Below are 15351 nucleotides of genomic sequence, written 5' to 3'. Positions count from 1 at the left end.
TATGGTTGCCTGGTTGAATGTAGCCAAGTACATTTACTCAAGTACAATTTTGAGGTACTTGTTCTTTGACGCATTTCCTTTTTCTGCTACATTACACTTCTACTCCACGACATTTCAGAGGGAAATATTTTACTTTTTACATTACCTCATTTAGCTGTAGTTCTCTGGTCTGTTCAAGGTCAACATGTAAATCAGATCAGTTTAGAAAATATTGTGCATTCTTATAAATTAAACTACATAACAGTGCATTAAGTAGTTGAAATTAACTCTGCCTGACAACATTAAAATGTTACATAAATGCATCAACAATAGTAACACTCTGAGTGGGGTCATTTTGCATATGGAGTAATTTTGTACCATAATTTTACTAGATTTTGATGCTAATGCTCATGTACTTTCACATAGGTAAGATTTTGAGTGCAGGACTTTTACTTGTAACCAAGAATTTTGGTACTGTGGTATTATAACTTTTAATTGAGTAAACGATCTCAGTACTTCTTTGACCACTGCTGCAAGGTAGAATGTAAATCAACTGTCCGTCTCTTTGAAACATGGTGCAATTGGAGATACCTGACAACACCATAAACACCCACCTGTTGAGCCTTTAAAGCTTTGTTTTGCACTCTTCATGAGCCAACTGAAAGGAGAAACTTTGCACTCATTTGCATTTTCACTTCTCAGGAGAAAGGCGGGCTGTTCAGTGGACTTCGCAAGAAAACACCCAAAGTGTCTGGAGAAGAGGCAGCTGCAGAGGTAAGTGCGTGACTAGTTACACTGTTAGCATCACTGTCTGAGACTGTTATTATACATATTTATTAACTGTCCATTTCTCTTCTTTGTTTCCTCAGGACAAAGACGACCAAAAGGAGCTCTCAGCAAGTAGTGACAGTCTGTTTGAAAACACAAAGGTACTGTGTTGGATCAAAACAGGATCATCAGCACTATGATATATTGATAAATGTTTATTTTAATACACTTAAATGTGCGATTATACATTTATTTACATTTTTTACATTTATTCAGCTTATGCTTAAAAAATGTCAACATGTTAGTACTGTGTTTTAAATCGTACACATAACTATGACACATTAAGATACTCCTGATGTAGATTTACTGTCACTTACACAGTGTGTGTTTTATTTCAGGAGAAAAGTATTTTCAGTGGCATCTTTAAGAAGACTCATAAACCAGCAGAGGGGACTACAACAGATGAGGTGCAGTTATAACCATTTGACAGAAAACTTTACATTATATGACATTTCAGTACTTTGCATTTGTTTTGCTGTTTTGAAATTTTTGTTTTCTGTTGGGTGCATTCAGGAATTAAACGACGATAAGAAGTTATTTGGCAGTACTGAAAATCTGTTGGAAGCAAACACATCAAAGGTACAAATGTTGTCCCACTATCACAGTCTCAGCTTGTTCTTGATTCTGCTGTTCATTAATTTAATTTTGATATGTGATTTTTTTCATATGTTTTAGGAGAAGACTGGCGGACTGGCTGGGATCTTCAAAAAGTCTCCCAAACCAGCGCCACGCTCGATTGCTACACAGGTGACCAAATAAACTCATTTTGTTTTTGTGTTTTTGGCGGTGATGTTTTTGATTGCTTGTTATTTAGCTCTCATTTACATTCATTTACATTTTCAAGACACTCATCTTGTGGATAACTCTTCTTCAGCAAGTTAAAACAAACTTATTTATTATTGAAGCTCCTTTCTGTTTTCCAGGATCCTCTCAGTAACATGAAGGATTTGTCTGCCAGCTGCGACAGCCTTGCAGAAAGTGATGAGGTGAGAGCTACTCTCTGTCTGTGGATGTCAGGTCAGTTTTATTTATATACCCCAGATCACAAATCCTAAATTTGCCTCAGTGGCCTTTACAATCTGTCCAGCATATGACACACTCTGTCCTTGGACCCTCGCTTTGGAGAAGAAGAAACTCCCCTCAAAAAAGCTTTATCAGGGGAAAAAAATGGCAGAAACGTCAGGAAGACTACCTACCTACATGCTATAGATGTTGAGTGTAGAGAGTAATACACTTGGCAGTACTGAAAGCACTAGTGCCAGTGTACATTCATGACATCTGAGAGCACCATGTTTAGGTCAAAGGCCAAAAATCTAAACAAGGGAAGGCTCTTATGAAATTTAAAATATTCAAGCCAAGCATTTTCTTTCCATTCTCTCTATTCTTTGTCAACAAACATTTAAAATAGATCTCAATGCCATCATTTACAGTTTTACATTTACTTTCCAACATCTGAGTAGGTTTTTGACTGTGTTGAACTTGTCTACTTTAAAGTAAGTGAAGTCATGCTTTGCTTTCTGTTTGTTCTTGTATTTTTAAGGAGGATCTTTCAGCACTTGGTGAATGGTCGACCAGTAAAGATAATCTTGTAGAAGCTACAAGCGCCCAAAAGGTGAGTCTTGATGTAGAGGTATGATTCTATGTGACTGTATCTTGACGTTTTTGTGATTTACATGAATGCCTCATCTTATGTTTTTTGGGGTTTTTTTGACAGGAGAAAAAAACAGGGTTTGCTGGAATATTCAGGAGGACGCCCAAAGCAATTGAACATCAGGTATAAATATTATTGGCACTGAGAGGCATGAAATGTACATATCAACATAACACCAACACATAACTCATACAATTAGCAGTAGTTAAACACACCTATCACACCTACAGTAGGCATCACCAGGACCACATTTTACCATGATGACACAAACACACACTCACAAAGTGAAAACAATATTAGTCGTCTCTACATTGTCACAGGTGCCAGCAATAGACATAATACTAGTGACAGTAGTCCCTATAAACTTCCTGATTATGTGCTAATTATCTCTTTCATTATTTGCAGGAAAGTGAGGACATGGAGGAACCAGGAGGAGGCGGGCTGAGACGCAGGAGAACCATCAAGAAAAAAAGACGAGTGAGTTGTTGTTGTTGTTCACTTTTAAAAGACGTGATAGAAGGTAGCTGGAGCAACTTTGAGACTATTTTTCTCTTTAGTTCTTTTTATCACTGACAAGCTTTTCTTTTCTTGTTTTGTTTCTCAGGTTGTGTCATTCCGAGTCAAGCAAACACTTCCCAGAATACCCAAGCTTAATCTAACTTCACAGGTACGTGCTGATCTCCTGTAACTCTTATGACTCACTTTGCTGTTTTGCACCTCGCTTCTCTTATTTAATTACATTACTGTAAGGGGATCTGAAGCTTTGAACAGATATGGATATCAACATGCAGACCATTTTCTATTTTTCCTTTTTTTTTAACGTATTGTAAAAAGCTATTATAGTTATTATAAGTTATCCTGGTGTATTTGACACATATGTTTTGTCTTCTGTGTAATTCATATTCCTTTTACTTGGTTTTCTTGTTAATGTGTGTATTAGTTCTGAGGTGAGCTTATTACTGATTTAGTGACATTAATCTTTATTTTCTTCCTCCTCAGACGCCAGACACTATGCCTATCATTGAGGAGACTGTTGAGCTACAAGAGCTGAACCCAGCACAGGTTTGCATGAAGATATTATGAAGTAGATACACAGAAAAACATTTTAGTCAGATTCACAAATATCTAATCCAAAACTGCAACCAACCCTACATATTATATATTTTATATATTATATATTTAACTGTTTTTGTGAACAGTTTATCCAGTTTATCTTGCAGCTGTGAAGTTAACTGATTTTTGGTTGACAAAAATCTGTTACAATAAATGAATTCCTTCAAGTCCAAATAAATCTGGGACAACAGAGTCTGAAGATTCAGAAACACACTTATAAAAAATGTTTAATACATGAAAATGGAAGTTGTTATAAAAATCATGCAGGTCCACAAGCATGGCTGACTAAATGAAAATGTTCAAATAACTATTCAGTTATTTTGAAATCTGAAACATAACATCATGCCATGTTAATTATGTAATTAGACACTTGATAAAATCTGTAAATTAAATCAGCTAAAAAGAGTAATTACAGCATGTCTTTGTTGTACTATGGATATTTTTTCAATAATGTCAATGTTAGTGTGATACGATTAAAGTGTCATTTAACTGTGTATTTTGTTTGTGAAGCACAGCCTTCCTGGTACCAGTCACCACTCTACATCTGCAGCCAGTAAAGTGGTCATGAGTTAGCATTTAGCAAGTTAATAGTAGGACATACTGCCGTACAGCACCATAAAGGCATGTTACTGTGTGTGACAGTAATTATATGGAAACAAACCCTTAGCTGTATGTCAACTCTGTACAGACTGGTGAGACTCAGTGTCTACATGATGCTGACAGACACACAGAGAAAGGTATTGACAGTAGTTCAGTCTTTAAACTGAATTTTGTCTCACAAAGTTGTGGCTATGTTGTTGTTTTTCAGGAGAGCACAGTGGAGGTCCAGCCTGTGGAGATGGTGGCTTATCCTACTGAAGGCAACCCTCTGGAGGCTGAACAGGTGTGTTTAGGGCACTGTCACACCGGGAGTTTGGTTCATTTGGTCTGACCTTTTATTTAGTGTTTGCTTTACTGTTTATTATATGTACATTTATGTTTTCTACCAGAAAGAGCTCACAAAGAAATAACTGATTAGATGCATAATTACTTTTCTTAGACTGAAAATTGACTGTGCACTATGAATAGTGACGAACAGGTAGATACACAAGGTAAAACTGGGGGCTCACCATGTCACATACTTTTTAATGGACTTAGTAAACGGAGTAGGATACAAACACAACACACAGCAGTTGTAACGGCTATTAAGTATTTGATTATTCAGGGAAAATCACCGCAGTCACATGCCGATGCACATACTATACATGTTTCCATGAATTACTTTTTAATAGATAAATAAATCATATTTACATTTTCATTGACAAAGGTCTCTCTTTTTAGGAAAGCGATGAATTGATGGAATGGTGGAACACAGTCAAAGGTCAGTATGAGTGTCCATCCATTGTTTATTGTACTGCTCCACCACTGATACCACACACACACACACACACACACACACACACACACACACACACACACACACGAGATAAAATAAATCAACACTAACACTTATAACCAAACACAATTTGATGTATTTGCTCCATGTACTAACTGTATTATCTCTGCTGCCGGTTTCCAGGTTGGGCAGAGTGGAACGAGACCTCAAATACACAGGATGATGATGAGGAAACGTAAGTATAGTCTCTTTTCTTTTAAAAACTTTTTAGTTAAAATAAATGATGATAGTACTTTGGCATTGTGAGGGCATTTTTAAGGTAGCATTACTGTTTGATTTCTGTTTTCTTATCCAGGATATCTATCAGACTCGTAGCAAACACGGTCACTATTGTTAGCTACTGTAGCTTGGAGGCTCGACTCATAATTGCCAAGTGTCAGTTTTAGCAAAAAATTGAATTAACTTAAATAAACTTGCATAAATTAATCATTTTATTAGTTAATTTATCCATCCATCAATTTTCTGCTGCTCATCAAGGTTCAGGTCATGTTAATATAATTAAATGTATTAATAGTAATCATTGTTATACACTGCTGGAAAGTACTGAAACAAATGTGATATAATAATTAATCATTCTGGGCCACATCGGTCCTACTGGTTTTCAATCATACTATCATACTTTTGTCCAGTAGGATCATGAAACAGGTAATAAATGGCATTCTGTGCTATTATGTGAGGTCTTATAATGTTTTAATTTGTAACTTGGTGAGCCCTGCAGAAACCCTGTTGTAACTTTGGGTTTGAACTGATAAGTGTAAATATTCTAAGCGTTCATATTTGCTGTGTCCACCTGCACAGTCTTGTGAGTTTCAAGCCTTCACAACTTTCATGTGTGTCTCCAGGGCAATGGAGCAAGCAGCCGATCGTGTCTACATGGCAGCCCGTCTGTTTGTGCGTCTGTTCAACCAGCGGGGGGCATCTTTACAGCAACGCATCCTGGAACTTATGGCTCTGGCTGATGCTGCAGATGAATTCCACAAAAAAACGACGTCGGCCGCTGTGGGTGGAGGAGTGGCCAGTGTCGCAGGCAGCGTGGCAACAATCACCGGACTCATTCTGGCGCCTTTCACTTTCGGTGCCTCTATTATTGTCACGGCGGTGGGGATCGGTGTAGCAACAGCAGGCAGCATCACCTCAGCAACGGCAAATATCACAGATACAGTTCACTCCAACATGGATCGTAAGAAGTTGGAGAAGATGATCCAGGGCTACCAGGACGAGATCAAAGACATCAGGGAGTGTTTGGAGTTCGTGCAGGTGAGGAAATGTTTGAGTTTGTACTTAGAAATATAACGCAGGCTTTGCAGATTTAGCACTTTTAGCAACAGACTTCCTTGGTGAGTGAAGGAGCAATACAAGAGATCATTCCTGTCGGGTGCTGTCAGACTTCACAGCTCTGCTCTTTGCACATCCAGAACATTTAGAAATCACTTGAAAAATTAGGAAAGCATACTGTAATTTTTGACTAAATTTTTATTCGTCTGTATTGGAATCTGTGTCTGTTTCAATGTCATTGCTGTTTTAATATTTTTTTCATGTATTTGGCAACTATGTTGTTGTAATTTACCTCCTGGGATTAATAAAGTCAACTATTAATCTATCAGAGGTGCCACAAATCTCTCAGTAGTAACTGCTGGGGACACTTTACAGGCCTAGTGAAGACATAGAAAATGCTATGCAAAAACCCTAAAAGTTGACCAGAACTAGATTCCTGAAACAATGTTGTTGCTTTTTAGATCAATCTTTCAATTACTTTTTTGACTAGCGAAATTAGATGTGGTCAATAAAATGCCAGAAAATTTAATAAATGGCCATCACAAGTGCGCAGACCTATGAAGCCCCTAAAGTCCCCAAAAAAAATTTTTTCTTTTCTTTTCCACAAGACAATTTACCTTGTGCACACAAGATAAGAAACAAGTTATTATTTTTTGTGCACAATTTAATTATTTAATTAGTTAGCATTTTATCTTATGTGCACAAGTTAAACAAAACAAAAGATATCATGTGGTTATGAGTTATTATCTTGTGTACAGAAGATAAAAGGATCACCTTTCGAGGGGTTAGGGGCTCCAAACAAGCCCTAAATTCTCTTCAAATTATTTTAAGTATTATTTAGAATTAGATACAACTCAACTCAGAAATATTTCCGTTGAAAATTTATTTAGCAAAAATGATCATTGAATTTGTGAATGAGTTGGCCAATGTTGTAACAAGGAATGACTGTATGTTTGAGGTAATGTAGAAACAGCATCGCACCATTTTTCAACTGGAAAATGTCAAACCGATTCAAGGGATCCCTATCCTGTATCCTGAAAATTTTCATTTGTTATGTGTTCATGTAAAAAACATCAGCCAATATTTAGAACTCTTATGTATCAACATTGTTATCAGCCTCAAAAATCCAGTATCATTGGGCTGTGCTTAAGTTCAGTGTGGGAAGAGCTTAGTTATCTTAATAGTTAAACCAAGAGGTGTGTTCAGAATTTTAGAATATAGGTTATTTATTATATTACATTTGTTTATATTTTTTATAGGTTATTTTATCCTTTTTTCTGACAAAAGAGTGTGAAAAAGTATAAGTTTTAAATAAAGGGAAAACCTTCAACAATAGTAGTGTCCATGCAAAGTTATTTATTGAACAATATCTAATTTCTGAGACAGATCTTAAACTTTTTTTGTCTCTGTGTCTCTTGTAGGCAGGTATGGACACCCTAGAGGGGTGGGACTTTGAGAAATATTCAGAGAGCGCTGCAAAAAAGGCTCTGAACCATAACCTCAAGCACGTGATGAAGGAGGGCGGCCGTGCCGGAAAAGCCCTGATGATCAACACAGATAAGCTCATCAGCACTGTGCAGGTTTTGGGCGCTGCAGGTGGCGTTGCCAAAGCTGCCCAGGCTATCAGTGTCACCACAGGCGTCATGTCAGCCCTCTTTCTCGCTCTGGATATTTTCTTCCTCGCCAAAGACTCCCACAAACTCCGTAAAGGCGCCAAAACTAAGTTCGCCACCAAGATCAGGGACGTATGTAAAGAACTTCAAGATGGCTTGCTGGAGCTGAACAAGGTGAAGACACAGCTGCAGAAGACCATGGATGGCATTGAGGTGGAGGAGTATGAGGAGATTGAGGAGGTGGAGGAGGAAGTTGACGACGATTTTGAGTCCGATCCACAGAAGCTGGCTGAGCTGGAGCAGGAGCTGGACCTCCTGGAGGAAAAACTGGACAAGAAGGTTGAGGAGGAGCAAAGGAGGATTAAAGAGATGGAGAAGGAAAATATGAAAAGTAAGAAGGAGAAAAAGGAAGAGAGCATGAAGGAAAAAGGAGAGCCAGAGGAAAAGAAAGACAAAGAGAAAACAAAAGGGAAGGATGCTAAGACAGAGGGAAAGAAGGAAAGTAAAAAGGGAAAAGGTGAAGAAGAAAGCAAGACTGATGAGGAAAAGGAGCAGAAAAGTGAGACTGTCAAAGCAGCCAAAGAGGAAGTTTTGAAAGAACAATCTCGAAAAGGGAACAAAGAGAATAAAGAAACTGAAAACCGCATTACAGCTGGGAAAGAAAAATATGAGAGCAAACGAGACCAGGCAAAAGAAGACAATGGTACACATAAAAAGACAGATGAGAAGGAGAAAGAGAAAAATAAAATGGGAAAAGAACAAGAGGAAATTAAGAATAGATTAGGTGATTTGAAACAAGAGGAACGAAGTGGGAAGGCATATTCTGAATGGATCAAGACAGAGAGAGAGAGTGAAAGGAATAAGAGCAGCAAAGAGGATGAAAGAGAGATGAAGCCTGAAGGGAGATCAACGAATAAAGAGAAAGAGGCGGATAGGGAGAGTACAAGGAGGCACAGCAGCAGGAGCGATGAAGATCGACCTGACAGGAGTGAGAGAGAAAGCAAACACATAACGAAAGAAACTGATAAGGGAAGAGGCAGCAGCAGGGATGTACAACACAGTGAGAGGATGGAGAGCTGGAGGAGGCCAGAGGAGGACAGAGGAGTTAGGGACTGGAGAGCTGAGATGGCAAAAGGTAGAGAAGAGAAGAGAGAAGGAAAAGAGACAGGGAGAGGGACTAAAAGGGAAGATCATGGGAAAAGCGGCACGAGGAAGGAGTCGCATCGAAGTCACGAAGCGGCAACAAGGAGGGAGCATTCGGAAAGAGAGTGGGGGAGCAGGAGGGAGGAATCTGACTCAAAGAGGAGCCACCACAGGAGAGGAGCAGCTCAGCACGATGAGCACAGGGAGGTGGGAGATGAGAAACGAGGGAGCAGGATAGAGAGCGCGAGGAGGAAGTTTGAGAGAGCAGGGGCAGAGGAGGAAGAGGAGAGGGGGAAGAGGAAAGAGGACCATGAGAGGAGAGGGGGTGACAGAGAGAGGAGGGGGAGTGACAGAGACAGAGAGCATCAACACAGCCACCGAGGATCTCGACCTCACTCCAAGGCCCCGCTGGAAGACGGTCTGTATATTTAGTTTCAAAAAAGTTGTATGTGGCATTTTTAAACTTAGATACGCTATTATCATGTGAAAGGTCAGATTTGTATTATTTTAAGACCAACTGAAATTAAGTTGCCAAAGAAATGTTCCTGCCAAGTTGAGTTTCTGCTACTAAAAATGTCTGATTATCAGTTAATTCAGTCATGCTGGCTAGGCTATCAAGAGTCCGGTTTGTAAGATTTACTCCAAATGTTATGTAAAGCAGAGGATGGAGAGTTTTTACAGGAGAGAGAGAGGGGAAAACCGGTAATGCTCATTAAGTCAAATCTGGTATGAGGAAGCCTTCATACTTTGGTTTTCTACTGCTACGTTCATATTACAGGGCTTAATACTCTCTGAAACATCTCAGTCAGGAGACACAGAGAGACAGTTCTTCCAAACCTTAGCGTGCCCAGGGCTACATTCCAATATATCTGTGGGTGCCTGACGACAACACTGTCATGGCATTTAGGCAAGATGTCCCTGTCAGAAAGCATTTAGCACTCGGGCTCTATTGGTGACTGGGGCAGCCTCCTGTTGCAGTGGTATGGCTTCTCTGGTCCCGCCGGACTATTTCAGCATCATATGGAGAGTGATCTGTGCCTGCACAGTGAAGTATGATGTGGAAAAACGCATGAATTCTGATGTGACCATTCTCACATCGGTTGCATGGCAAGTGATCACATATGTGTCAGATTTAGGGCCACATATAAATGTAGCCCACATCTGATTGGGAAAAAAAATAGATTTCTGTGTTCACACTGTTCTGTGTTACATGAGAGCAAAGAAATAAGGTTTAGGCCACATTTGCTTGTAATGTGAACTTTGTGTCGTTTGTGTGTAAAAACTGGGCTGTTGCATGTATGTGCAAAGTTGAGGCCGTATTTTTCACATAAACTAGTAAGAAACAGTGAATTCAAGTTACACGTTGAAATGTTTTTAACTTCCTAAGAGGAGACTGACAGGAAAAGGCTGGGGACTGCTTGGTTGATGAACTAGCAGCAACCTCTAACTCTCTCAGTGTACACATGGGCATGTCAGTGTTAATGCACATCTGCAGTTGCTAAGCAGAAAAACACTGAACCTCTCCTTTAATTGTGAGAGATAACAGGTAATAATACTGTTCCAGGTTCACTGCTCCTTGCTGAAAAGCCTATTCATCAAAAGTTTTGGGTTTATCTCAACCAAAGAGAATAAAGACCCCGTGTGTATAAATGTTATGCAATCATGACCTCTCTCTAAATAATTTTCTGATATTATGCTCAGACAAAAGTTGAGGAGGGAAATAAGCTGCATTTATCAATTTCAGCAAAAGTGTCTTTTTGGATATTCCCACAAGGGGGCGCCAAAGTCAGTAATATCCAAATCTTGTACATACAGAAACAGTCTGTGTTTTTACTACTGACAGAAATCTATAAAGCAGATTTCCTGCAAAATCTCACCTTGATGCAAATGATGTCAAAATTGAGGCTGCTACTATTGTTTATGACTTCTTTATTCATGTTGTGATAAATCTACCACGTTTAATTGTATATTTAAAATCTTAAGGTGTTTCTGAAACATGGTGGTGTCTGCTACTTATTTATATTTCTGGTGTTTCAGGGTAAAACTAGACACTTTCCCCCATAGTAGGACTGTTTATGTCCATATTGTGCCTTTCATATTGTGTTTGTATTGTATTGGCTGGTGGACCAGTGTTTTTATTTCCCTAAAAAGACCATTATTAGTGTGAACAGGAGAAAAACTACTTTTATTCATGCTGTTGTTATATTGCAGGTAGCACACTGGCTCTGGGAAATGTTACTGGATGGTAGAATAATAATTGCAGTTTCTGTAATAAAATCATCTCATGTTTAGTTTTTTCTTAAACTCTCCTGTTACTGACAATTTTCACTCCGTGCACTTTAACCAGCCATTGCCTTCCTCATATCAAGTTTAATGTATTTTATATGACTTCTTAATGTTTTTGGAATCTTTAGCTATGGTTTACTTTTTCTGTTTTCATTACTGGTGTCTTCTGTTGTCTGAGATTATATATGTTCACTGTATGTATTTTTATATGGGTAAATATCTTCTTTGGTGCTGGTTTCTCATTGAACAAATAAATTATTAGTCATTGAAATGTGTTGCTGTTTTGGCTTTTTGATTTTGAATGTCACTTTTCTATTTTTCTCTTTCTCCTGCTCCTCTTCATACTATACATTCACACATAATTAATCTATGTAAACAAAAATAAATAAGAAGGGGTTGGTTTGGGGATTTTCAAAGATCCATATGAGATTCAAAAAGATTTGCTGTGGTTTATGGGCTGTAAAAGCTGATCACCACTGGGGAGTGATGGAAAACCTAACCCGGAATTCATTTAAGATCTGCAATCTTGCAGTATCATCTCGTGCAGAAATTCCCAACCACAGATACTTGTACTCAAGGAAGCGCCTCTGCAGTTGACAGTGGGTATGTGGAAAAACCACATTTTGAGCTCAAGGAGTAGCTCAACTAATCTGACAAAATACAAGTTGTGATTAGATTTTGTTTTAGAGGTGTAACACTTAAACTACATGACCTTATACTTCATTCTACTTAAATTAAACATGTCCTCATTCATTGACAATTTTATGTGCCATCTAGTGGTAGTAAGAGCACAATGCACTAATCCATGTAAAAACAAGATGGCAGCCATCTCTGCTTAGTCAGTCTGGGTACAAATTTTAGTAACTAACACTAAAACACTGTTAATTAGGAAGTACTTGTTTGACGACTTTAGGACTTTATTGTCATCTCATTTGAGGACATTGGGACTTAATTATCGTTGACAATGTTTAGTTTTTTATACTTACCAGGCACTACTGATCCCAAATAACTAGGAGAGAGGAGTTCAGGTCTCAGGAGGATAAAGGTACAGTGAAGGGCTCAATTATGTGGTTACCAAAATTAACCCAATCTGTACTGTAGGCTTACTATTTAAGTAGCATTTGTGTTTTTCAAACTATGGTTCTTAAATTGTATTTTCCCTTCATTTATTGTATTTCGTTAAGGTGGGAAAAAAGCTAAATATGTCAGGAAAATACCAGAAGATGGCAGTAGTGCACTCTGAGCCTGCACAACTGCCTCCATTGAAAACTAAGCAGTAGATTAATAAGTGACAGCAAGTTTATTTTTCCCTAAGTACAGGGTTACAGGCAGCATTACTTACAGTCTGTGTATCCCTCCATCTGACATTGTAGATATTAATGTTTACTGTAAGAGCTGTGACATGGTCCAGGGGCCACGGTCTGTAAATCCTGGCAATTAAATTTGGATTTGTGTTCAGTGTTAGGACAAGTACTGTCTGGGACGTGAATCTCAGGGCAAATGCAGTAAACAAAAAATTGGTCCAATGATCCACACAAATTCAACTAGCTATATTAACTAGACTAGGCCCTACATACAGCTTCTCCTCAGTAACCTGTGAACCCTACAAATACAGAGGATGTTTGGGCAGCCAGAAAAACTTTGAAAATGAGTGTCTGCAGAGGATGTTGCACTGAGGGTGAGGTGTGAAATATTTTGTTTAGTTTTGCTGCATTTTAACCATTTTTTGTCAGATGCAAGCTGTGTAAGAATCCTGCACAGACTGGGCACCCATCTGGGCCTTTGACCACACTGTCGGTCTGTGTGTGCCAGGTCAGTGCCAACCAGCTCTACAGCAAAGCTGAGTGTGACGAGTAGTGCAGGGTGGTGAACACATCAAATTTCCACCCATGTGATATCAACCATTCTAATTTTAAAATCCTCCCTACACATTAATGCATCAGTAATAATAATCCAACATATTAATATATGATAATATAACAACCAGGGAGCATTTTGCTTAGTAATGAGTGTGAGTGAGTGATACTTAGCATCCTGCAGATAAAGCTTCTGTATTGAAAGTACAATTTTGAATGCAGGACTTTTACTTGTGAAAACAAAAAATAATTTTTATATTGAGGTATTTCTGCTTACGACAGTACAGTGATTGCGGTAAAGTACTTTGGAAATATTATTTGAAAGTAAAGATTGGTAGATGTTTTGCAAAGCTTTCAAAAATAAAAAGATTAAATAACTAAAATAAAACAAATAATTCAGTAAATGCAAAGTAAAGATATAACCTTGTGTTTGTCTAAATGCACACTCGCCCTGCTGTTTTCAGTCAGTCTATCTGCTTAGTTCGAGGTGCTGAAGGAGCTGCTGGGATTTATTGAGCTCATCAACAGAAAGAAAATGTAAGCTGCTGTCAGTCAAACAAAATTCAGTCAGCAACACCTGTGTGGGTTTACCCTGCATGTGTATGAGCTTTACTGTTACAGAACTCAAGATGTCATTATGTAGTTTGAGAGGAGTGTGCAGAGCTTCTTATGAACGTTCATGTCCCTAAATAACTGATTCTCAACACTAATTTACCCAAAATAACTAAACGTTGAAAACCAAAGTCGTCCTGGAGATCATAAAAACCAAATTGTTGAACAGAAGAATAAAAAAAGAACAGGAGCAACATTCGCTGGTTTTAAGTCGTGGCTCTATTAAACCAAGGTGGCAGTAATATAATGTTATCTTAATCTTATCTTTTCTTATCTTATCATAACAGTTTCTTTTTGTCAGAGTAAGGACATTTTTTTAACATGAGCACTGTGAGTGTGTGCAGTACTTACATTATGACTCATTTATATCATAGCTCTTTTTGTAAAGGTTAATTGATTCACAGTGAAGCGGAGGATGTTTAATTGGAAAAATACCAGTGATAGATCTCTCTTTTATTTCCAAACATTAACCTTTCCAACTTTATTTACAGAGCAATGTCAAAGAGTATTTGACGAACTCAACCATCAAAATAAAATAGATTATTAGATTAGTTCCTGTAGAAGAAATGGAACATCCCAGTTAAGTGAAATGAACAAAAGGAAGTGAGCATCTTCTGAAATACTTTTCAGCCTGATCATCATAATCTCTGCAGAATCATATCTCACATGTTCACAAGTCTCTGATGACAGTTATGTCAAAGAATGAGGAAGGGTTCTTCACATGACATGAAAAGACACGGTTGCATCAGAAATTGGAACACAGATAATGTCTCGATTGTTTGTCTGTACATGTTGTTATTGTGATTACCACTGTAAGTAGCTCAAGTTGTTGACTGTTGTTTATGCTGAAAACATTGTTTATACATTGATGTGAACATTTTCATAGAACAAAAAAAATGTAAATTCAGTGAGATATCCCTGAAAAAATATATATTTAGACACTTTGCATGTCCTACAGTTTAAGTGCTACTAAAATTATTCATGCGTAATGTTTTGTAGATGAGACTTTTTTTTAAGACTGTTATCACTGTTGATTAATGATTACTGTTTTACCACTTGTTAAGATACTTTACTTGAGTATTTCCATTTTCTGCTACTTTATACTTTTACTCTACAACATTTTGGAAGCCAATATTGTACTTTCTGCTCCACCACATTTATTTGCTAACTTTAGTCACTAGCTACTTTGCACATTCAGATTATTATAAGATATAAAATTTAAATCAAATAAGCATTTAAATGTATTTTTATGGATTAAGCCACCTGGCAGTATATAATATACAGTATGTTGTTCCACCATGATGAGCTGCAACATCACTGATGCTTGCACATTACTGCATCAATAATTATAATCCAGTGATGTTAGATATATTATTCTGTAATACCTATTCTGCATGAGTAGAACTACTACTTCTGGAAAGTTAAAGGAACAGTTTTTAAGATTTAGGGGGATTTTGTGGCATATAGCTGTGAGGATTGCAGATTGCTACCAGCTGAATCTTCTCCTGATTAAAGTTCCTTCCTGTAATTGTACAATGCAGTGGCGCTCACGGTCGCACA

The 15351-nt window shown here is 37.9% G+C and overlaps 1 protein-coding gene across 1 annotated transcript in view; it reads left to right on the top strand.

Moving 5' to 3' along the window:
• The window catches only part of LOC126382671 (uncharacterized), a 33453-nt gene extending 21859 nt beyond the window's left edge, over window positions 1-11594 (top strand). Inside the window, exons 35-50 of the mRNA XM_050032677.1 lie at window positions 682-753; window positions 849-908; window positions 1146-1214; window positions 1321-1386; window positions 1483-1554; window positions 1731-1793; window positions 2348-2419; window positions 2522-2581; window positions 2864-2935; window positions 3063-3125; window positions 3458-3520; window positions 4380-4454; window positions 4892-4931; window positions 5130-5181; window positions 5849-6263; window positions 7703-11594. Of these exons, the coding sequence (XP_049888634.1) occupies window positions 682-753; window positions 849-908; window positions 1146-1214; window positions 1321-1386; window positions 1483-1554; window positions 1731-1793; window positions 2348-2419; window positions 2522-2581; window positions 2864-2935; window positions 3063-3125; window positions 3458-3520; window positions 4380-4454; window positions 4892-4931; window positions 5130-5181; window positions 5849-6263; window positions 7703-9469 (3081 nt within the window). The 3' untranslated portion in view covers window positions 9470-11594. The remainder of the gene's footprint in view (window positions 1-681; window positions 754-848; window positions 909-1145; window positions 1215-1320; window positions 1387-1482; window positions 1555-1730; window positions 1794-2347; window positions 2420-2521; window positions 2582-2863; window positions 2936-3062; window positions 3126-3457; window positions 3521-4379; window positions 4455-4891; window positions 4932-5129; window positions 5182-5848; window positions 6264-7702) is intronic.
• The last annotated feature ends 3757 nt before the right edge of the window (window positions 11595-15351 follow it).

Source organism: Epinephelus moara, chromosome 21, assembly GCF_006386435.1.
Source record: "Epinephelus moara isolate mb chromosome 21, YSFRI_EMoa_1.0, whole genome shotgun sequence".
Classification (NCBI taxonomy): domain Eukaryota; kingdom Metazoa; phylum Chordata; class Actinopteri; order Perciformes; family Serranidae; genus Epinephelus; species Epinephelus moara.
This window is presented reverse-complemented; position numbering and strand designations above follow the sequence as displayed.